The sequence below is a fragment of the Bos grunniens genome, chromosome 10 (assembly GCF_055505025.1).
Source record: "Bos grunniens cultivar Pamir isolate PY7600 chromosome 10, Bosgru_T2T1.0, whole genome shotgun sequence".
Classification (NCBI taxonomy): Eukaryota; Metazoa; Chordata; class Mammalia; order Artiodactyla; family Bovidae; genus Bos; species Bos grunniens.
In genome coordinates, this window is record NC_141174.1 from 89,973,299 (window position 1) to 89,995,578 (window position 22,280).

At 54.6% G+C, this 22,280-nt stretch overlaps 1 protein-coding gene across 2 annotated transcripts in view; it reads left to right on the top strand.

Annotated features, from left to right (window-relative positions):
- The window catches only part of IGDCC3 (immunoglobulin superfamily DCC subclass member 3), a 42,308-nt gene extending 20,415 nt beyond the window's left edge, over window positions 1-21,893 (top strand). For both annotated transcript variants that reach the window (XM_086323009.1, XM_086323008.1), the window contains 12 exons: window positions 14,058-14,202; window positions 14,566-14,696; window positions 15,235-15,372; window positions 16,667-16,825; window positions 17,995-18,160; window positions 18,427-18,674; window positions 18,887-19,051; window positions 19,367-19,558; window positions 19,653-19,757; window positions 20,219-20,357; window positions 20,498-20,702; window positions 20,955-21,893. In XM_086323009.1, the coding sequence (XP_086179135.1) occupies window positions 14,058-14,202; window positions 14,566-14,696; window positions 15,235-15,372; window positions 16,667-16,825; window positions 17,995-18,160; window positions 18,427-18,674; window positions 18,887-19,051; window positions 19,367-19,558; window positions 19,653-19,757; window positions 20,219-20,357; window positions 20,498-20,702; window positions 20,955-21,122 (1,961 nt within the window). In that variant the 3' untranslated portion in view covers window positions 21,123-21,893. The remainder of the gene's footprint in view (window positions 1-14,057; window positions 14,203-14,565; window positions 14,697-15,234; window positions 15,373-16,666; window positions 16,826-17,994; window positions 18,161-18,426; window positions 18,675-18,886; window positions 19,052-19,366; window positions 19,559-19,652; window positions 19,758-20,218; window positions 20,358-20,497; window positions 20,703-20,954) is intronic.
- The last annotated feature ends 387 nt before the right edge of the window (window positions 21,894-22,280 follow it).

The following is a 22,280-nucleotide window of genomic DNA, read 5'->3' on the forward strand; positions in this document are numbered from 1 at the left end:
CTCCCCGGCCCGCAGCCGCCCGCCGCGCGCTCTCCGCCGGCGCAGGCTCAGCACTGCCCGGGCCCCGAGCTCCGGTGTCGCTCCCCATCACACTCCCACTTTCATCAGGACCTCAAGGGCTTTTTTTTTCTTTTGAGTCCCGGGAGTCAAAGGGCAAAGAGGGGAAGGTGGAGGGAGGAGCGAGGGGGGATGGGAGCTTGACACAAAGCGCTGACCTCTACCGAGCGGAGCAGATGGTCCCACTTACTCCTGCCGCCGAGCGAGCGGCTCTCAGGGCCCCAGGCTCGGGGGCCCTGACCCCGCTCGGCAGCCGAATGCCAGCACTGGGGGCCCCGGGGGGGACGGGCTCCCACATGCTCCACCCGCCCCGCTGCCGGCTCCTGGCATTGGAGTCAGACTGCCTGGACTAACTACTGGCCTTGTTGCTGGAGGGGTTGGATGGGTGGATGGGGTTATGGGTGCTGGGCTGGGAATCTGCCCTTGTCGGATGCTGGAGTCGGATGCTGGAGCTCGGGGGACGATAAGGATTCTCGAGAACCTGCCAGGCCAGGGGGTCCCAATGCTGGCCGTGCACATGTGACAGCCTCCTGCGCTTTCATAGATTCCTGAGCACCGCGCCAGACCAAGGAAGTGGAGTCTGGAAATCTGCAGTTACTCAGCGTCCTAGGTTATTCTGATACACAGTCAGGTTTAAGAAGAGGACTGGGGTGCTTAGTCCCAAGTCCTTCGTTTCATTGAATAAGCTGAGACTCAAGGAGAGAAAATAACTTGCCCCAAATAAACAATGAGTTGTGGCAGGGTAGGGTCTTGGGTGGAAGAGAAGATAATGTGTAATGACCCCAAGATCATATGACCCTTAACGCTAGCATTCAGGACACAGTTAATGAAGACTTATTATTTACCTAGTATTTGTTCTAGGTGCTGGAGATAGAAAGGCAAGTTAGACCATTCTGGGCCCATAAGGGACTCATAGGCTAGTAGGTGATTGATGTGTAAGCAACGGATTCTGATATGTTTTGTTAAAGGCTAGGAGAGAGGCACAAAGGCAACACATTCAAGGCAGGAATTAATTCTGCCTGCCTCCTTTGGGGGCTGTAGAAGATGAGATGCTAGTAGAGAAAATGGCAAAAGAGTTCCAGGCAAATGGGGACAGCAGAGGTAAAGAGAAGTATGAACATCTGATGTCTGGAAAAGACAAGCCTGTCTCACACAGTCGGAGTGCAAATTACATGAAGAGAGAACTAGCTGCCTTTGAAGCTGGAAAGATTAATCAGGATCTAATAATGAAGACCTTGAATGCCATCCCAAGGAGACTACCTTGATTCAAGGCAATGGAGAACCACCAAAGATGGTTAATTGGATATTCAGGAAGATGATTATGGCTTCAGGATGGACTAAGAAGAGGAGGTGTGTCTGACACTTTGTGACCCCATGGGCTGTAGCCCCCAAGATCCTCTGTCCATGGGTATTCTCCAGGCAAGAATACTGGAGTGGGTTGCTATGCCCTTCTCCAGGGGTCTTCCCAACCCAGGGATCGAACCCAGGTCTCCCGCATTGCAGGTGGATTCTTTGCCAGCTGAGCCACAAGGGAAGCCCAAGAAGCGGAGGAAGGGAGCACTAGAAATGGGGAGACTGGACAGGGGAAGCTATTACAGAAACAGTTGAGAGTGTTGAGAGCCTGAGCCAAGGCAGTGGGAGCGATAAGGGAGGATAGCCCGGGATTAGTGACCAGTTGACTGTGGGGGAGAGGGCGACAGATGTGGCAGTGCCCTTGTTTTGTTCTAGCTTGGGTAGTTGGCCCATGGTGAGGCTCTAACTAAGAATCACAAGAAAAGGAAGAGGTTAGGGGTGGATGTGGTGAAACCTTTGAATTTAAGGGAAGGCTTTTGAAACCTTCTATAGAAGATTCCCAGAGAAGGCAATGGCACCCCACTCCAGCACTCTTGCCTGGAAAATCCCATGGACGGAGGAGCCTGGAGGGCTGCAGTCCATGGGGTCGCTAAGAGTTGGACCCGACTGAGCGACTTCACTTTCACTTTTCACTTTCATGCATTGCAGAAGGAAATGGCACCCCTCTCCAGTGTTCTTGCCTGGAGAATCCCAGGGACAGGGGAGCCTGGTGGGCTGCCGTCTCTGGGGTCGCACAGAGTCGGACACGACTGAAGCAACTTACCACCAGCAGCACTGTTGCTGAGGTGGATTGTCTGCAGGCCTTTAACATCATGGTTCAGAGTTGAGCCGCCAGAGATTCTGTAGAATCATGAGAGGTAAATACAGCATCAGATCAAGGTTTGAGAAGAGGAGTCCTTTCATGGGAGGAGAGAGACCATTTCACCTAATGTTGTCCCAAAATATTAATGGTCTGAACCTTACAGATTATCTTGTCTATCCTCCTCCTCTCCCATTTTAAAGATGAGAAAACCAAGATTGAAATGGAAAGGTCACATAAGGAATCTGTGAGAGTCAGACATGATCAGGTCACCCCTCCATTACCTAATGCCTGCTAGATTAGTCCCCTACAAATCCTAATATATGGTTCTGGAAATTTGGGGGCAGTGTCTGTTTTTGTTGAGTTGTCCTCATGGTCACGTGAAAGCAATTTACTTAATAGCTCCAGCCTGCGCCCCCTAGCCAGACGTCCTTCCGGGAGGTGAGGGAGATCCGGTATCCCGACCAGAATGACGGAAGTTAGGATGTCGTGGGCCCCGGGCACGTTTACATAAGGAAGATTGGTGACCCTGACACAGGTGGAGACGTGCAGTCTGTGGAGAGGGGCCCTGCTGGGCCTGGACAGTTTCAAGTCTAAGGCAGAGAGGGATTCCCAAGCTGACTCCCAGCCCCCGACCCTGCACCCTCGGCTGCCGCCTGCAAGCACATGTGTCTCAGAGGCTGTAGCCGGATAGACTTTGTAATCAGCCCAGTTCAACTCATCCATTTTACAGAGGAGGAAATAAGAGGCCCAGAGAGGGGCTTTGGCTTTATCAAGACCCAGTTATTAAAAGGACTGAGACAGTCACGGCGGCCCTTCTCTTTAACACATTTACCTTTCCTCTCCCTGCCCCACCACCCCCACTCACCCCATGGAAGCCACTGGCCTCTCACAATGCTTTGTCCTCTTCCTGCAAAATCTGGAAAATAAGTTACTCCTCTGTTTTGTAAGGCCTGACAAGTGACAGGAATAACTCTGCAGGCTCCATCCTTGCAGCTTGGTTTCTTGGTTTGCCGATTTCCACGAGCACGAAAATGCTCGTGGAAGGGCTACCTGGGGACTGGCGTCTGGGTTGTTTATTTACCTGTGTTAATAGAATTTAGGAAACATGTGTGGGCTAGTGACCATTAGGAGGCTAATAACACTGTCATATCATGGTACTTATCTGCATTAGTTATGCTCTGTGAAACCTACCTCAAACCCTGGGGGACTTCAGTTAAAGTGAAGCCTGCTATGTCATGGGTGTCTCTGAATGTACGTAGGCGTGATACTTTTTTTTTTTGGCGTGATACTTTTAAGGGTCAAGGATGTCGTGTACTTCTGTGATTTTCTGTGCCATTGTTCAAAGGTATGGTCAGTCGTGTTTGAGAAGCATTTGAATGTGTGTGTCTCACAGCTGTGATGCAAGGAAAGAGCATGGGTTAAAACATTTTAAGTTCAAATGCCTGCTGTGGCATCATTAAATGTTAATGTGTGAGCATCATTATTAAATGACTATGTGACCTTGGGCAAGTTACTTAACCTCTCTGTGCATCAGAAGGGCTAATAATCCCTGCCTTTCAGGGTTATACTGACATAATATCTTAGCTTTGCCCATCAGTGGCTTCTGCAGGTTTCTGGACTATGATCATACCTAAGACTCTGGCTCTGGTGTTTTAACCTTTCTAGAAGATTGGGTGGAAAGTCTAAAGACAGGGTCTGTGGGAGGAGGGAATTTGCCCCAGGGTGCCAGGACATCCTCTTGACATGTTAGCAATCAGTAAGTATCTGTTGAATGAATGCTTAGAGTTGATTTAGTGGGTGTGCTATGTAAATATAGGACAGATGACTGTATTTCCCAGCCCAAGACACACCCTCTGACTCATTGCCTGATATGTGGGATGAAAAATAGAGCAAAATATTTGAAGTTGGGACTGCTTTTGAGAACCTAGCATGGAGTGGGTAGGGTGGTCTCATGGGAGAGTGATTCTCTTCGCCTTTCCCTTCCCTTGTGTAGGGGCCACACTGAAAGCAGGGGAACGCACCGACCTAATGGCTCACCCAGGATGCCACGTCGGGCAGGGCCTCACCCGGGTCCCACAGCACACTCCACCGGACACCTTTACACCTCCGTGGTGGGCTGGAGGTAGGGAGGGATGGGGAGCCCACTGCTTGATGTGGAGGAAGAACCGGAGCCTCCGAATTATGGGCTGAATAATTGAAAGGAGGGCTTTGAGAGGTTTTATGCTCTTTGGCAGTAAAAGCCCAGCCCAGAGACTGCAGAGAGCCCGACTGCCTCCCCTGCAGCTGTGCCTTGGGTCTTCCTGTCCGTTGGAATCAAAGATCAGGCCATAAAGGTTCGATGCTCACCAGCCTACAGTGGGCCGACAACTGGATGCAGGGACTTTCCCAAGCTGAGTCTGGCCCCCCACTGTCCTCCACTCCTCCCATTTGTCAGAGGTGGCTGCCAGGAGGCAGGGGAGAGACGTGGATTTATGGCTGCTGACTTGAAAGACAAAGTTGCCTTTTGTGTTAGAATTGGGGCCAGGGGAGTGGTGAGCTGGTGGTGGTGTGGGAGGGTGGGAGGGAGGGTCTGGGGTTCAGGGGCCTAAGGCAGGGGGTAAGGGGCTTGAGGAGGGGGACAAAAGGATCCAGAGGCTTCTCAGAGCAGGGTCACCAGGCAAAGGCCCAGATGAATCAATCACCCCCAGCAAAGCTGAGCAGGGTCTCTGAACCATTGCAGTCTTCTGGAGCTGTTTGTAAGCCCCAGATACCATCCACCCACACCCATCCACCCAAACCCCACACAGAGCGCACCCCCATACCCCCCCAAAAAAAAAACACAAAAAACACCATACTCCCTGGATTCAAAACCTAATTCAACTCTCAGACTTCCCTTTGGAGGCCCAGGGAAGTAAATACAGGTCTTCAAAGTTCATACTTTGCTCCATCCCAAATGTCAACAGCCAGTCAATGTGGGTGCTCTTCCCTAACAGAGCCAAAGTCATGGGCAAGGCGGGGACCCAGATATTGGGGAGACTGACAGAGGGTTAGGAAGGGTGAACCTGGGCCAGAGAAGCCTGATGACAAAACCAATATCCCATGGGGACTGTGGCAAGCTGCCAGCCTCCCCAGGACTCAGGACTCTCTGCCATCACCTCCCTCCTTCCCATTCACAGGTAGAGATAGGACATTTACAAGTGCTTTGTGGAGTTTAAAGGGCACGTGAGGTGGGACTTGGCTGGCCTCCTCACCCTCCAGGGTCACTGCCTGGTGGGTCTGGGTGGAGCCCGGAGTAGCTGTAGGGTGCCGGAGTTCAGCAGGTGCTTTAACTGCACCTCAGAGAGCCACATCCATCCCCCGGAATGAGCCTGGCCAATAAAGGCATGAGTTTATGGGCTTCATAAACATTTTACTAGAGAAGTCAAGGCCTCAATTACCCAATGGCTTCTTCCAACTGACAGCTCGCCTATTAGAGCCTTTGTGAAGCTCCCAGGCAGAAGTGAAATAGAAGCCAAGTTGGTTTATACCCCGCTGCCCCCTTCCCCCTGCACTGACCCTCTCACCATTCAAGCCTTGCAAATTCTATCTTTACTCACTTTTTCAGAGCCTCTACCGCTAACTCTCTGAGCCTTTGCCTGTCCGTGAGAATATGGCTACTCTCTTGGAGGAGATGGCTACCAACCCCCAATCCTACCGTGCTCTACCATAACCTCAATACCTGTTTTTTTTTTCCTTAATTTTCTCGGCTGTGCTGTGCGGCATATGGAATCCTAGTTCCCTAGCCAGGGATTGAACCCAAGCCCCTTGCATTGTAAGCACAGAGTCTTAACCACTGGTTCACCAAGGAAGTCCCATAACGTCTCAGGATCTTTTAACTCAATTCCTCTATTTTCCCTCAACAATAGGTAGCAAGCTTTTGCTATTTTCTGAGGACTGTGCCAAGTACTTTACAAACAGGTCTCATTGATTCCCCCCCAGTGCAGCGGCTCTAATGACATGAGCTATTATCAACCCTATTTTTATTAATATAAGTGAGAAAATAGACGTTCTGAGAGACTAAGTAACTCACTCAATGTCACAGAGCTGAGAGTGGTGGTGTTGAGTTTTGTACCCAGTTCTGTTTCATTCCAGAGCCTGTACCGTTAACCTCTTCACTGGACCATTGCCTCAAAATGCTCTTAGCAAGTATTCCCCCACCAGGAGCAGAAATCTTGCTGTGTGAGGCCTTCCTGCCATGCAGAGATGCAATCAAACGTGGGCCTTGTCAGCAGTCTCTGAATCCATGTGGCCCGGAGAGGGGGGATCTGGCAGGGGCAAAGCTGAGCTAATGATGACGATACAGAAAAAGGGAGGGGCTCTCCGGTGGGGTAGCAGGAGAGAGGAAACGATGCAGAAGGCAGCTGTGGGTCTGAGGCTTTGCCTTGGGTGTGGGGCAGTGCTGTCCAGTGGGGTTTTCTGTGACGACAGAAGTATTTTATTGGTGTTGTCCCATAAGGTAGCCTGGAGCCACTTGTGGCTGCTGAACACTTGAAAGGCAGTTAATGAGTCAGAGGAACTGAATTTGTAGTTTAATTTTAAGTGACCACATGTGACTAGTGGCTACCATATTGGATAGCACAGGGATGGCCACTACAGATGATGGCTGAAATCTGCTCCAAGTCCCCGGTGGTGTAAGGCTCTGTGGGTTCAGAGTGTTTCCCATGGTCTTCAGGCTCAAGACACCTGAACGTCACTCATCATCACAAGTGACTGAAGGAGTTAAGGGTATTTCCTCTCAGTGGGCTTCCCCAGTGGCTCAGAAGGTAAAGAATCTGCCTGCCATGTGGGAGACCCGGGTTCAGTCCCTACGATGGGAAGATCCCCTGGAGAAGTGAACCAAAACCCACTCCAGTATTCTTGCCTGGAGAATCTCATGGACAAAGGAGCCTGGTGGGCTACAGTCCATGGGGTCACAAAGCATCGAACATAACTGAGCAACTTTCACTCGCTCCTCTCAGAAGGTATTTCTCAGGAAACACCCCGGACCTCAAGTATTTGAAGGTCTGTTACATGAAGAATAGAACTGTGTCTTCTAGAGCAGCAATGTCCAGTGGGAGTATAACAGAAACCACATAGATAATTTTAAATTTTCTAATAGTCACATATATTTTTTAAAAAGTAAAAAAGAAACAGGGAGGTTAATTTTAATAAAATACTTTATTTTACTTAATATATGCAAAGTATTATTATTCCAGCACAAAATCATTACTTTTAAATTTTTTATAACTTTTTGATATTTTTGGACTGTCTTTAAAAATCCAAACTATTATTGTTTCAACTTCATCAGTATTTAAAATTATTAGCTATTATTATCAATTAAAGTTATTATTTTTCCAACTTTTTAATTGTGGTAAAATACACTTAACATAAAATTTACTGTCTTGACCATTAAAAAAAAAATATTTATTTAGCTGTGCTGGGTCTTAGTCGTGGCATGTGGGATCTAGTTCCCTGACCAGAGGTTGAACCCAGGCCCCCTGCATTGGGAGCCAGGAGTCTTAGCCACTGAACCACCAGGGAAGTCCCTACCTTAACCATTTTTAAGCGTGCAGTTCAGTGGCATTGCCGCTGCTGCTGCTGCTGCTAAGTCGCTTCAGCCGTGTCCGACTCTGTGCGACCCCATAGATGGCAGCCCACCAGGCTCCTCCGTCCCTGGGAGTCTCCAAGTACCTTCATATTATTATGCAAACCACCACCACCATCCATCTCTGGAATTCTTTTGCTCTCCCAAATGTGAATCTCTGTTCCCATTAAACAGTAATTCCTTCAACCTCTCTCCCCATCAGCCTGTGGCAACTTCCATGCTACTTTCTATCTCTATGAATTGACTGCTCTAGGTACCTCATATAAGTGGAATCATGCAGTACTTGTCTTTTTGTGACTGGCTTATTTCACTTAGCATAATGTCCTCAAAGTTCATCCACGCTGTGGCATGTGTCAGAATTTCCTTCTGTTTTAAGGCTGAGTAGCATTCCATTGTGGGCTTCCCTGGTGGCTCAGTGGTAAAGAATCTGCCTGTGTGCCAATGCAGGAGACGCAGGTTCTATCCCTGGGTCGGGACGATTCCGTGGAGGAGGAAATGGCAACCCACTCCAGTATTCTTGCCTGGGAAATCCCATGGACAGAGGATTCTGGCGGGCTACAGTCCACGGGGTTGCAAAAGAGTCAGGCACGACTTCGTGACTAACAACAACGATATCCCATTGTATAAACATATTTCGTTTATCCATTCATCTGTTGATGATTACCTGAACGTCTCTCACATTTTAGCTATTGTAAATAAGGCTGCTTTGAACGTGGATGTAGAGATACTTCTTTGAGACCTGTAATTCTCTGGGGTAGATACCCAGAGGTGGAATTGCTGGGTCATATGGTGGTTCTGTTTTTAAGTTTCTATTTATGTATTTATTTTTGGCAGTGCTGGGTCTTTGTTGCCACACTTGGGCTTTCTCTAGCTGTGGTGGGCGGGCTTCTCATTGTGGCGGCTTCTCTCGTGGAGCATGGGCTCTAGTCAGGGGGGGTTCAGTATTTCCTGCAGACAGGCCCAGGAGTTGTGGCCCACGGGCTTAGTTGTCCCGTGGCATGTGGGATCTTCCCAGACCAGGGTCCCTGCGTTGGCAGACAGATTCTTAACCACTGGACCGCCAGGGAAGTCCTCTCTTTTTAAGTGTTTGAGGAACGCCCTCACTGTTCTCGCTAGCAGCTGCACCAGTTAGCATTCCTACCAACAGTCCACAACGATTCCATTTTTTTCCCAGGCTTGCCAACACTTGTTATTTTCTGTTATTTCTTGCTGTTGCTTTGATCATAGCCATCCCAATGGGTGTGAGGTGGCATCTCATTATGGTTTTGACTTGCGTTTCTCTAATGCTCCAGTGTCTTTTAGTTTGTACTAAATCTTTGAACTCCAGTGTGTATTTTAAAGGTACAGCCCAACTAAATTTGGACTGGTCACATTTCAAGTGCTTAATAGCTAGTTCCTCTATTGGAAAATGAAATTCTCAGGGGGAAAGTTAGGGCATTGGGTGGAAGCATATGGGGTTCAGGCATATTTCTAGCACAAGGAAAAGTGTTAACATCTGAGCTGCTTGAGGGGCAGCAGGGCATTCAGGATATCGCTGGTCCTTGGCAGGGATGGATCCAAAGAGAGGAACTGGCCTTGATGGCCTTCGGAAGAGTTTGCAGATTGTGGTTGTTCTTCTTGAAGGGCGGTATGAATGGGGGCAGTCGGTGCCTCAGACCCCCAGTGCCTCCGGCTTCCACAAAGGCTGTGTTTTGAACTCTCCATCCTGGCAAGCCCACTGATCTTTTTGTCATCACACACCAAACAGGAGTCTGGCTATAGCCGAGAGCTAGAGGCTGGGCCAGGGGGATGTGGCCGGCTTCCTTCCCAGCACTCTGCCCCGACCCTTCCTGCCCCGCAGCGTCCCCCTGGAGCCTGTCTAATCAGATCCAGGCCTGACCTCGCCAGAGGTCCTGGACCAGGAAGAAAGCCCCCTCCCCTCCCTGAGCCACTCTAGATCTGGCTCTCAGGAGAACTCCCCTCCCCTTGGGTGATTTATAGGGGTGTCCAGGAGCCATATCCTGCCTGTTTCTGCTCCCTTCCAGGCTGGTGGCTTGCTGGGCTCTCTCTCTGAACCCTCTTTCCTCATGGCTTGGGTGTACCCATAGCGGAAACAGGGAGTGGCTGGGAGATTCCTTTGCAGACTGTTTGGGGACAAAGGTACTTTCTTCTTTGCTTCTCCACCGTGACCAGCCCCCACAAGCAGACCTCTGTCCACCCTGTCACTCTCTCTGGTCCTCACCCCGGAGGGGCATCCCAACACAACCCCCTCCCATAACCCAACTTGAAACAAGGAACCCACAACGGCCCCTACCTGACCAACAGGTGTCAGCAGGAGAATAAAGCATCAGCAGCCACAAGCCACAACACCACTTTCACATCCACCAGCCATGGACGCACTGCCACCCACTCTGGCCTCTGTGCAGTGTTTCCAGCCACCACAGTGACCCGTGTCTGGCATTATCTACCACACAGTGGCCTGCAGGATAGCTTGCTCAGGGATTAGGGTTTCCGGAGGTCCAGTCCTCAACCCCTCGGTGCCATGGCTGCCCAGGGACCCTTTCCCAGAGCGAGATACGATCAAGGACCGCTTCCCCTAGCTCCGTGGCCAGCTGTACAAGCCAATGCAGAACAGACTTGTCAACCCAACAGGTCCTACTCTGAGACATCGGAGATCTAAGTGGCCCCGAGAAACTTTCTCCCCTGACTTCCTAAAGAAGTCAGGAGTGAACTTGGAGTGAGTGGACAATTCCCAGAGACCCCAGCTCAGCTGAGAATGGACAAAAGAAAGTGAAAGTGTTAGTTGCTCAGTCGGGTCGGACTCATTGCAACACCATGGACTGTAGCCTGCCAGGCTCCTCTGTCCGTGGGATTTCCCAGGCAAGAATACTGAAGTGGGTTGCCTTTCCCTTCTCCAGGAGATATTCCCAACCCAGGGATCAAATCCAGGTCTCCTGCATTGCAGGCAGATTCTTTACTGTCCGAGCCACTAGGAAGCAAAGGCCTGTTTATGAAGGTGGCAGGAATCAGAGATGGTAGGCCCTGAGGAGCACCTGTTCACCCCTTCATCTGTGGAGGGGAGGGTGGGCGCTGTTTGAAGCAGCGGAAACAGGGTTCCCAGAGATGGGCCATTATGTATACTTTAAGCAACATCACTTTAGAGATGAACTTGTAGCAAAAGCAATAGAATAAAAGGTTAAAGTAAAAGAAAGGGATCCAGCATGGAGTCAGATTTGCTCTTCCTTATTACCCTCTGACACTGCCTGCCCAGGGCCTCACTGTAGTCCCCCAGGACACTGCAGGGATACATGGGGCTGACCCAAGGGTTGAATAGGGGTGGGAGGAAAGGGAGGGAAGAAGGAGCCTCAGATAAAGGGGGCCAGCCCTCCTATGGCACCACCTGGAGCACACCGTGTGGCCAACTGGGCTCGAGGGGTGGGATTTAGGAACCGTCTCTGGGGCTCACCGAAACTTGCAGCACAGTGGTAACTCCCAACCAGTGAGAAAAGGCTCGTCCCACCTGCAGTCCACTCTGGGGTCACCTGTCCTTGGAGAGTGGAAAAGTTGCTGGAGAACTAAGGGACACCCCAGCACAGGGCTTAGGGCATGGAACTTCTGATTTGGGGCTGGTAGAGCCACCAACTGGGCCTGGGCCTCAGTTTCCCCTTCCTAAAGTAAATGGGTTGGCTTGCAATGAGTGGTTTTCAAGCACTTTTCAAAACAAAGCTACCCTTCCAAGGAGATGTTTGGCAGAACGGCAGTTAGGTGAAGCTGATAGAGAGGTTCATCAAGAGGCTGCTCTGAGGGAGCAGAGCAGCCCTCCTGGGTGGGGAGGGGCCCTGGCTGCCTGCCAGGGGCCCTGGGGACCTTTCAGACTCTACAGTGAAAAGATGAGCAGACCGACTCCTTAACTACTCCTTAACTACCGCGTTTCCTGCTCCAGCATTCCTCTCCAGCAGGGCATTCAAGCCGGGCTTTGTCATTGTTTAGTTTTAGGGGGAGGAAGAAGCTTAGAAGCCAAACTTTGTCCATCCCCAGTGCCCTGAGGAGAAGGAGTCCCTTCCCTGGTATCTCTCCCCAGGCCAGCTCCTAGCTCTCTGTACCTCCAGGGAGCCCAGAATGGGGGCTGGAAACACAAAAGGATTCGGTTCCTTAATGAGGAGGCATCTGTAGTCTGCAGAGCCATTAGTCCCCGCCCCAATCCCCTGGGGGACTGCAGGCTCTCTCCAGCTGGAGTGGGGGGGTGGGTGGGGGGAGAAGGGGGGTGGCAGCCAGCTCCCCAGCTCCTGAGTGGGTCGGGCCGGGTTGTGGGGGCACAGAAAGCTGACCCAGGAGACTGGGTGCCCTCTCCACTCCCTAGGCCTGCCTCCAACCCTGCCCTCCTGGAGGCTGAGGCCTGGAAGCAGTAGAGGGGTCCCACTGGTGTGTCTGCCCCCTCCCCTGAACCTCTGGGCTGACCTGCAGGCTCTTGGCCAAACACAGCCTTTGGCCTGAGACAGGGTAGGCTGACCTCACGGTGCTCCCTGGGGATCATTTCACCAAGCCTGATGGGGACACCAGCTGGGCACTTGCCCCCACCCCCCTCCCCTAGGGCCCAAGGTGCCCTTTGTAAGGACTATATCTACCTGGGGACATGTGTGATGGATTACCTACACAGAAGCCACAGAAGCGGAACCATACACCAGCCACAGGAGCTGAAGGATACAAACCTCCATTCACATCCAGCCTCAGACCCTCACACCACACCACACACACACACACACACAGCCCCGTCCTCCCGCACACACAGCCTTGCACACATGTGCAAGGAGGCGCTCACACCCATCAGCCGCACTCCCAGGAGGCCCTGAAAGAGGAGGAGGCAAGGCTGGGGATTTTTATGCATGTTTATATTTAATGAACCACATGCAAATGAGACAGAGAATGTGCCACAAAAGAGTCAGCCCCCAGAGACTCTGGCAAGAAGGGCACAAAGGCTTGGCCTTTCTGAGCTGCCCTGGAGTCCTGCACAGGCTGGAGGATTGAGGGGGTCTGACATGGGGTGTGCCCGCCTGCAACCAGGGAGCTGGGAGCCGGAGCTGGGACAAGCTCCAGGGTCCCTGCTGCTGTGGGGGAGGGCTCCTTCTGGGAGGGGACAACTGTCCCCATTGATGGAGTGTTGAAGGGGAGGGGCTGCCTGCCTGGACAGATGGTGAGCCGCCTTCCCGCACTTGAAGCAAAGTGGATTTTAATGAAATCACAGCCCTGGTGCTGAAACTGGGAAGCTGCGTGGGAGGGGCCCCTTCCCGGGGCTTTACAGGTTGGGGAGTGGGGATGGCTGGGAATGAGGGTGAGCAGGGACACTTAACCAGCTGAAAATGGAGTGGGGGGAGGCGGGTGGCCTACGGCCCCTCTCATGATCAGCCCCTCTCATGATCAGCGCTCAAGCAGTTAGTTCAGATCCCCGAAAGGTGGGGAGGCAGCCCCTGAATATTTATGACACATTGAAATGTAGATTGGTGGGTCTGACAGTCTTCTGAGAGGCTTGTCACCTTCGATGGATATACTACCCTCTTGGGGTACGTTGAGAAGCTGCAGAAGAATTGGGGATAAAGGGATGATGATGAAGGGCAAAGAAAGCCACTGGGCTCTGGTCACCAGGGTCTAAGGACCTGCTAGGTGACACTGGCCTAGTCACTTCCCCTCTCTGGGCCTGTTTCCTATTCTGTAAAATGTGCAGCATAATATTTAGCACCTGCATACTTTAGCCGGGGGAGGGGGGGCTTCCCTGGGGGCTCAGCGGTAAAGAATCCATCTGCCAATGCAGGAGACTTGGGTTCAATCCCTGGGTCGGGAATATCCCCTGGAGAAGGAAATGGCAACCCACTCCAATATTCTTGCCTGGGAAATCTGTAGCCCTCCAGGCTTCTCTGTCCATGAGGGTCACAAAAAGTTGGACATGACTTGCGACTGAACAACAACAACCTAAGGGGGAGTTTATAAAAAATAAATCTAAAAGCAGCTGTAAAAGTGGGGAGCAGGCCCTGGGAGCAAGGCTTTCTATGACTGGCCTCTGTGGGTCCACAGTCCACTGTTTCAGAATTCGCCCATACCTTTCTCAGAGTGTCCCAGCCAGGCCTATACTGTGTCTTTGGGGGAGATGTTCCCACAGGTAGGTGGCAGGGTAAGCGCTGCTGTGTGATCTGAGGCCCCCACGCCCCCTCCTGTCCCCTCTACTCCTCAGCAGGGTGCCTCCCCCATGCACACCTCCTTTTCTTTCTCCAGCCATGTCAGACTTCCACGTGCATCCCCAGGCCACCGTGGGCGAGGAGGGCGGTGTGGCCCGCTTCCAGTGCCAAATCCACGGGCTCCCCAAACCCCTCATCACCTGGGAGAAGAACAGGGTCCCCATTGACACGGACAATGAGAGGTGAGCCCTGGGTGGGCATGACTGGGAGGCTCATGGTATGACCAGGAGGCAGGCCCAGTCCAGTGTCTGGGCCTTGAAGAAGGCCTGCCTGCAGCCTCCGGGCTGGTATTCCTGCAACTTTGTTGAGATTGAGTATCTGGTGTGGCTTGTGGGCCCAGATGCAATACTTGAGCCAGTGAGAAGATGAGTGTGTGGTTGTTTGTTGCTGAGGCTGGAATTTCAGGTGCGTCCACCAGTGAGAGTCCCAGACTGTGTCTGCGATGACGAAAGTGAGACCGGCTGGGTGGTGGACTGTGTCCGTGATGCTGAGTGTCCTTGGGCCAGTGGTGCTGTGCTGGTGGTTGACCGTGCCCCCCACCACAGGTACACGCTGCTGCCCAAGGGAGTCCTGCAGATCACAGGCCTTCGAGCTGAGGACAGCGGTGTCTTCCACTGTGTGGCCTCAAACATCGCCAGTGTCCGGGTCAGCCACGGGGCCAGGCTCACCGTGACAGGTGCGGGCCTCTGCCCTGTTGCATTCTTCCCCCACCACCACATCACCCTCCCTTCAGTGGAACCCCAGGGCCTGGACTGCCGAGTGTGTACCGAGCACCTTCTGAGCGCCTAGCTCTGTGCTCCTCCTCCCGAGGAGGGTGCAGGGACCCCGAGGAGGGCATAGGACCCTGAGGAGGGCACAGGGACCCTGAGGAGGGCGCAGGGACCTCGAGGAGGGCGCAGGGACTCCGAGGAGGGTTTAGGGACCCTGAGGTCCCTCGCTAGCTCAGTTCTCTCGGAGGAAGCCCACCCTCTGCTTCTAGGTGTTTGGGTGGGGGTGGCTGTCCCACCGGGAGAGGCCATGACCGGAGAGATGAGTGTGGTAACGTCCAGGGACGGCCAGCATCTCCTCTCTCCACCCACCGTACCTGGTTTGGGGCTACAACTTGTCTCCCACCCCCCATGGCCTGAGCTGTGTATGCGGGTACGGGGGGGAGTGTGGTGAGGAGGTGGGAAAGGTCCCAGCTACAGTGGAGCAATGTGGCATCTTCCTCCCAGGCTCGGGCTCTGGGGCCTACAAGGAGCCTACGATCCTCGTGGGGCCTGAGAACCTCACCCTGACTGTGCACCAGACCGCCGTGCTCGAGTGTGTCGCCACGGGCAACCCGCGCCCCATTGTGTCCTGGAGCCGCCTGGGTGAGCCCCATCCTGCAGCCCCCGCCTCTCCCAACCCTGGGAGGGCCAGTCTCTTCTCCCAGTGCTGGGGGGAACTTGGAATCCTGTTTATTCTCCGTGGGGGTCTGCTTTCTCCAGTCCTAGGGAGGGGGTGGTTTCCCTCTCCTTGGCAGGACCAGGGAGGTCCGCCTGCCCACTGCATTCTCCCTCCCCCAGTGTAGATGGCTTAGCTCCCCGGGTTACCTCGTCCAGTCCTCCTCCAGTCCTGTGCCAGCTCCCCTCCTCCATGCTCCACTCGCCCTTGGCCTCACCACTGGGGCCTCCAGAACCTCTCTGCAGCTCTCAGCACCCCTAGTCGCTTCCTCTCCGGTTCATCTCTGTCCTCTACACCCAGGCCATCTTCCCCAGCGATGCAATCCCAAACCTCTCATAATCTCAGCCGGTTGTCACACCCTCTCTGAGCGCCTGAGTCTCTAGCCTGGTCCCCTAAATCCCCAGCCTAAATCCCCAGGCAGCTGAAGGAGAGAAATGAAAGGGTGCAGATGGGCCCACATTGTCTGAGTGGAGAGGTCACTGGGGGAAGGAAAGTCTGGAAGGGACGGGTGGGGTCGCATTCACAAGAAGACCGCACTGCATTGTAGCAGCTGAGTGACGGGGAAGGAGGGGGCAGCAGGCGGGATAATGGAGTAGATTTCACCACTTCAGAGGCTGAATGGGAAGCTGTCTCCTCACATTCTGACTGTGCTAATCTGATCCTGGGTGGGGGGAGAGCCCAGGGCCTGGGAGAGGCTGAAAAGAGTGGCCTCACCATTAGGAGGAGCCCATAGGCCCGGTAAAGACCATCTGGGAGAGCATTTCCCAAAGCGTGATCTGCAAGGGGAAGGAATGGCTTGGTGGTCTAGCACGTTTGGGAAACAGAGTTAACCAGATGCCTTGGCTGCGGGACTTGTCAGAGCCTTGATATTAATGGGCATTGGGATAGTGAAGGAGCAGAATGGATATTTGATCAAGGAACTTTGCTCAGGAGAGACAAATCAGGCTGGGAAATGTCCATGTAAGACCTTACTTTCCTGTTTGAGAAACTAGGGGGAGGGGACTTGAAAGTCACCAGAGAGGCAGTGACAAGGCAAGGATTAGGACCCAGTTCCCTCCTGCCAGGGCAGGAGTTTGCTGTGCTGCCCCTGCCCCCTCCAGCATGCCGTTATGCTCGGAGAGAAGAGTCAGAGGCAAAGACAGGGGCTCCCTGGAGGACTGATGGCGGTCAAGTTGGGACGTTCCTGGACACCCCCCTCCCTGACCCTCCGTTCCTCTTTAGATGGCCGCCCCATTGGGGTGGAGGGCATCCAGGTGCTGGGCACGGGGAACCTCATCATCTCAGACGTGACTGTGCAGCACTCAGGCGTCTATGTCTGTGCAGCCAACAGGCCTGGCACCCGGGTGCGGAGAACAGCCCAGGGCCGGCTGGTGGTGCAAGGTACGGACCCCACCCCCGCCTCGCCCCCGACCCAACGCCGCCCCGCGCTGCCCCTCCACCCGCCCCATCCTGCCCAAGCCCGGGGCCTGATACTTGCCCACGTGCCTATCCTCACCCTAACTTTCCCCTGCCCCTCTCCAGGGCCCCAGCTCTCCCCCCACCTGCCCCACCCCACCCCAGGAATGTATGTGTTGGGAAGGGAAGGGTATCTTTGGTCATTGGTCCTTCCAGGTGCCATCACCCCCTCAGTCTTTTCCACCGTGTAATCTCAGCGGGTCTCCCCGACTTGTGCCATCCCCCTCCCTGGGTCCCCTCCCGTCACATGCTGTTCTCATTCACACATGTGGCACTTCCACGCTCACACCTGCACGCACGCTCTCAGCATGCTTGTCATTTCACACTCTCACACCCCAGCTCCCTCCACACACGCAAACACACACACACACACACTCCCCTCCTGAAGCGTGCGGGCCCTCTGCAGTTGACCAGGTCATTCTGTCCATCCTCCTGTCCTGGGACTCAGCTGTCTCTGTGAACTGGGCTTGGCGGGCCGTTCTCGGGGCGGGGGCAGGGGCGGTTCTGTGGTTGTTCCCTCCTGGAGAGCTGGGGAGGAGATGGGAGAGAGCGGAATTAGGAACTTAAATGCCTGTTTGTTTAGCATTCCATGTGCCGTTAATCTGTCCAAATGAAAGTGATGGAGCATTTCATTTCTCGGGCGTTAATGGAAGCTCGAGGCTTGGGATTGGAGGAGAGCGGAACAGAATGTAGGGGTGAGGGGAGCCGGTACTGAGGGCTCATCCATCTCCCCGTCATTACTGCCTTCAAGGTGCAGCCAAACCTATTAGCACATTTATTTATTTAACAATTTCCTGAACAGGGAGCTCAGCTTGATTGCTTTCGGATACAAATGTCAGTCTTTTAAATAGTCATTGAAATGGAGTCCTCTCTTGGGTCTGCCTCTCTGGGGCGAAGGGAGGTGAGGGCTGCCACATCCTGGAGGCTGGACCAGGCTGGAGGGTGGGCCCCACCTGGGGGAGCCTCCCTGACCCCTGGCTCTCCTGCAGGTCTCTGGCCCCTCCCTCTCCCCCTCCTCATCCCTTCATTCAGAGGTGTCCCCTGCGTCTCCCCCTGACCCCTCACGTTTCTCTGTGCCCCCACCCCGACCCCAGCCCCCGCAGAGTTTGTCCAGCACCCCCAGTCCATCTCCAGGCCGGTTGGGACCACAGCCATGTTCACCTGCCAAGCCCAGGGTGAGCCACCTCCTCATGTGACGTGGTTGAAGAATGGACGGGTCCTGGGGCCCGGAGGCCACGTTAGGCTCAAGAATAACAACAGGCACGTGCGTGGCGTGTGTGTGGGAGTGAGGCCTGGGGAGGAAACAGGGAAAGGGGGTCTTGGATGAGTGGGCCAGGCAGGTCTTTGCACCTCCTGCTGGGGAAGAACGCTAAATTGGGGATCTGGAGACTTGTGTTTGAGTCCCAGGTCTGCCCCTAACTAGCTGAGAGACCTCAGACTAGCCTGTGGTTGTGGGGAGATGTGACCCACCTCCAAGGAGACTCTGGGAGGAGGAGGGGGGTCTGAGGCTCTCCCTCTCCCTGCAGCACCCTGACCATTTCTGGAATCGGCCCGGAAGATGAGGCCATTTACCAGTGCGTGGCCGAGAACAGCGCCGGCTCCTCTCAAGCCAGCGCCAGGCTGACCGTGCTGTGGGCCGAGGGGCTGCCCGGGCCCCCCCTCAACGTGCAGGCGGTCTCCGTATCGTCCACCGAGGTCCGCGTGTCCTGGACCGAGCCCCTGGTGAACACCAGGGAGATCATCGGCTATGTCCTGCACATCAGGAAGGCTGCCGGTGGGTGGGGTCCCGGAGGGCAAGGCTGCCTCTGCAGCGCCTTCCTCTTACTCCCTGGCTCTCACCCACTCAGTCCCACGCGTCCTGACCCTCCTGACCCGACACCTTCCCTTCGTCCTCTGGACTGCCCCCTGGCGGCCGCCCTCGTTTCCCCAGTGTGGGCGGGATTCTCTCCTGCCCCTTCACTGCCTGCCCTGCCCTGGCCTCCCCAGACCCCCCGGAGCTGGAGTACCAGGAAGCAGTTAGCAAGAGCACCTTCCAGCATCTGGTGAGCGACCTGGAGCCTTCCACTGCCTATAGCTTCTACATCAAAGCCTACACGCCCCGGGGAGCCAGCTCAGCCTCTGCCCCGACGCTGGCCAGCACTCTAGGCGAAGGTGAGGTCTGGGTGTGGAGCACAAAGCCCCAGGGTAGTAGGTAGAACCCCTGTGCACCTTTGTTCAGGCTGTGAACGGCACATAGGGCTTTGCCCTGGGGCTGAGACGGGGCTGGGTCTGCTTGGAAGAAGGGATGTCCTTTTCTGTTGATAATTCATGTAAAGGTGCTGTTTGAGCAAGCAGAGGCCCTGGGTAGAGTCAGGGAGCAGCTGGGCTCTTGGGGACAGTGGGGTCTGGGGCATAGGTGGCAGGTGGGAGGGAAGCGCTTCGATGGCCACCAGGCCCTCACATCTCAGCCTCCTTCTCCGCCCACAGCCCCCGCCCCGCCGCCACTGTCAGTGCGGGTCCTGGGCAGCTCCACCCTGCAGCTGCTGTGGGAGCCCTGGCCCCGGCTGGCCCAGCACGAGGGCGGCTTCAAGCTGTTCTACCGCCCAGCAAGCAAGGCCTCCTTCACTGGCCCCATCCTGCTTCCCGGAGCTGTCTCCTCCTACAACCTCAGCCAGCTCGGTGAGGCGGACATGGCCCGGGGCTTGGGGCACTGGGCAGGCGTGCGGTGCGTAGGGCCTGGAGTGGTCTCTCAGCAACCTGCCCTTCCCCCCAGACCCCACTGCAGTGTACGAGGTGAAGCTGCTCGCCTACAACCAGCATGGGGATGGCAATGCTACAGTCCGCTTCGTGTCTCTGCGGGGAGCAGCTGAGAGGACAGGTGAGGGGTGGGCGTGGGGTCTGGCCAGAGACTGGCCCTCAGGAAGGGAGGCCAGAAGCTGAGTGGGGGGCGGGGGGAGCAGGCATCCAGGGAAAGCAGGAGGGAAGAGCTGGAGAACACAGGCTTAGACCTGAGCTTGACACTTGACTGCGTGACCTTGGGTAAGTTACTTAACCTCTCTGAGCCCTCATTTTCTCCTTCATAAAACAGAGATGGTAATACCTTTATAGAAGTGTATGGAGGATGAAATGGTCCATGTAAACTGTTATTCCTAGTATTTGACACCAAGTTAGTGTTCAATCATTGGTAAAAAGAACCAAAAAGGTTGGGCTGGGACTCCATAGACAAGGGTAAACGCCATGTGGACTAGGGGGGTAGGAACAGCTGCGGGAGAAGTAACCCACGAAGGCTGGGTGTCTGGGAGCCACAGCCCGCAACCTGCCCCTGCTTCTACACCCCAGCCCTGAGCCCACCATGTGACTGTCGGAAGGAGGAGGCCACCAACCAGACGTCCACCACGGGCATCGTCATCGGCATCCACATTGGGGTCACCTGCATCATCTTCTGTGTCCTCTTCCTCTTATTTGGCCAAAGGGGCAGGTGGGGCCTGGGCCGGCGTGGGGTGGGCAGGCGTGGGGCAGGGGAGCCACACGGGAAAGGCAGCTTGGGGCCCACCGTCTCCATCCTTGTGTTCTTGCCGCTCCCACATCCCTCCTCCTAACTCTTGGCTCATCCCCTAGGGTCCTCTTGTGCAAGGATGTGGAAAACCAGCTCTCCCCTCCTCAGGGCCCCCGGAGCCAGAGGGACCCTGGCATCCTGGCACTGAATGGGGCGGGACGGGCAGAGCGGGCCCAGCTGGGCCGAGACGGGAAACGTGTGGACGTGAAGGAACTGGAGCAGCTATTCCCCCGAGCAGGGGCTGTGCAGCCTCACCCCAGACCCACGGTGAGTGCCCCTGCCTGAGCCAGCCCCCTGCTTTAGGCTGCGCCCTCCTTACCTTGGCCATAGGCCTTGGTCACCAGCCTCTGCCAAGCTTCAAGACACAGAGCATCTCTCTGTGCCCCCAAGTCAGGCAGGGAGGCCTGGAGACCTAAGCCATGAGTGGAATGGGCTCCAGCGCCTGACCCTCTGACTCAGGGCTCGTGGGCCTCTCGCCCCCCTTGCTGAGGCCTGTGTGACTCACCCTCTCCCCAGCAGGACCCCGAGGCCCCTGCCCTGTGTGAGGAGACCCAGCTCTCCATGCTGCCGCTTCAGGGTTTCAGCCTCCTGGAGGAGATGCCGTTGGAGGCCCTGCCACCCCAGGACGTGGGCCCTGGCCTCCCGAGTGAAGGACCGGCTGCCCAGCCTGCCCCCTCGGGACCGTAGCCGGTGTCCAGCAAGCTCTGCAGGGAGCAACCCCCATTCTCAGGTCAAAGGCAAGATTTCTCCTGTCATGTGGGATTCACATAGGCTTCCCAGGCGCTTCTGTCCTGACCGATCCTCTGATTCTCAAGACCTACAGTAGCCTCAGCAAGAGCCCTCCAAGGACCCAAAGGGGTTCCTGCGGGAGCCCCTGCCTTGGGCCAAGGCCCCTCTTCACCTCTGCTTGTACCCACATGACTTGGAACTGAACTAATGTTTTCCTTTAAAAAAAGAACAAACATTAAAAAAAAAAAAAAAAAGAGCGAGAGAGAAAGAGAAAAGAGAAGGTGAATTAGACTCCAAAAATATGCCCCTGCTGTGGCTGGGCGCCTGACACTGTCAGCCTCCGCGACCTTGTTTTCTCAGGATGGAGTTTTGCTGTTTTGGCTTTCAGCACCTACCTCAGCCGGAATGAATGTCCTCGGGGGAGTGGGGCCGTGGCCTCAGCCCCTTGCCCCACAGAACCCCGAATGCACTCCTACCTCAAGCCCCTTTGGGGGCACCCCTTTCCCCACATTATTGCCCAGAGTTTAAAAAAAAAAAAAAGGAAAAAAAAAAAGAAGCACTTCCCCATTTCCAGGTGTGAAAGAAAACGTCTACCTCGAAGTTCGCTGGCTCTCAGGCCTGTGTTGTATCACTGGACCGTCCCTCCTGGCTCCTCACCAAGGGTGGGTCTCTTGGGGCCTGCAGAAATAAAGATGGAATTGGTCAAAGAAAATGTGAAAAAAAAGAAAAGCCAAAAATAAGAGGAAAATTTGTTCCTGGGAGTGTAAATCGTCGCTCCCTCCAGACTAGCCGCTTCTCAGCACCCTACCGGGGCTCCGTCTCTTCGGGCTGTCCACTCCCATTTTGACCCTCTCAGCCAACTCATCCTTGACTGGGACCCCAAGGACCCTCTCTGTACCTGGGCCTTGGGAGGGCGGGCCGTCACCCCGCAGCCTGCCTGCCCACAGAGCCGCTGGAGCAGACTGGCCCCTGGAATGTACTGTGTGTGCTCGGTTGTGTGCATGTTGGGGGGTCCCCAGCCCTCTGTCCCCTGGGACACTGCCAGCCTGACCCACCCCCCCGGGCAGTGGACCGACCACTGTCAGCAGCTACGGCCGGAAACTATTTTTATACGAG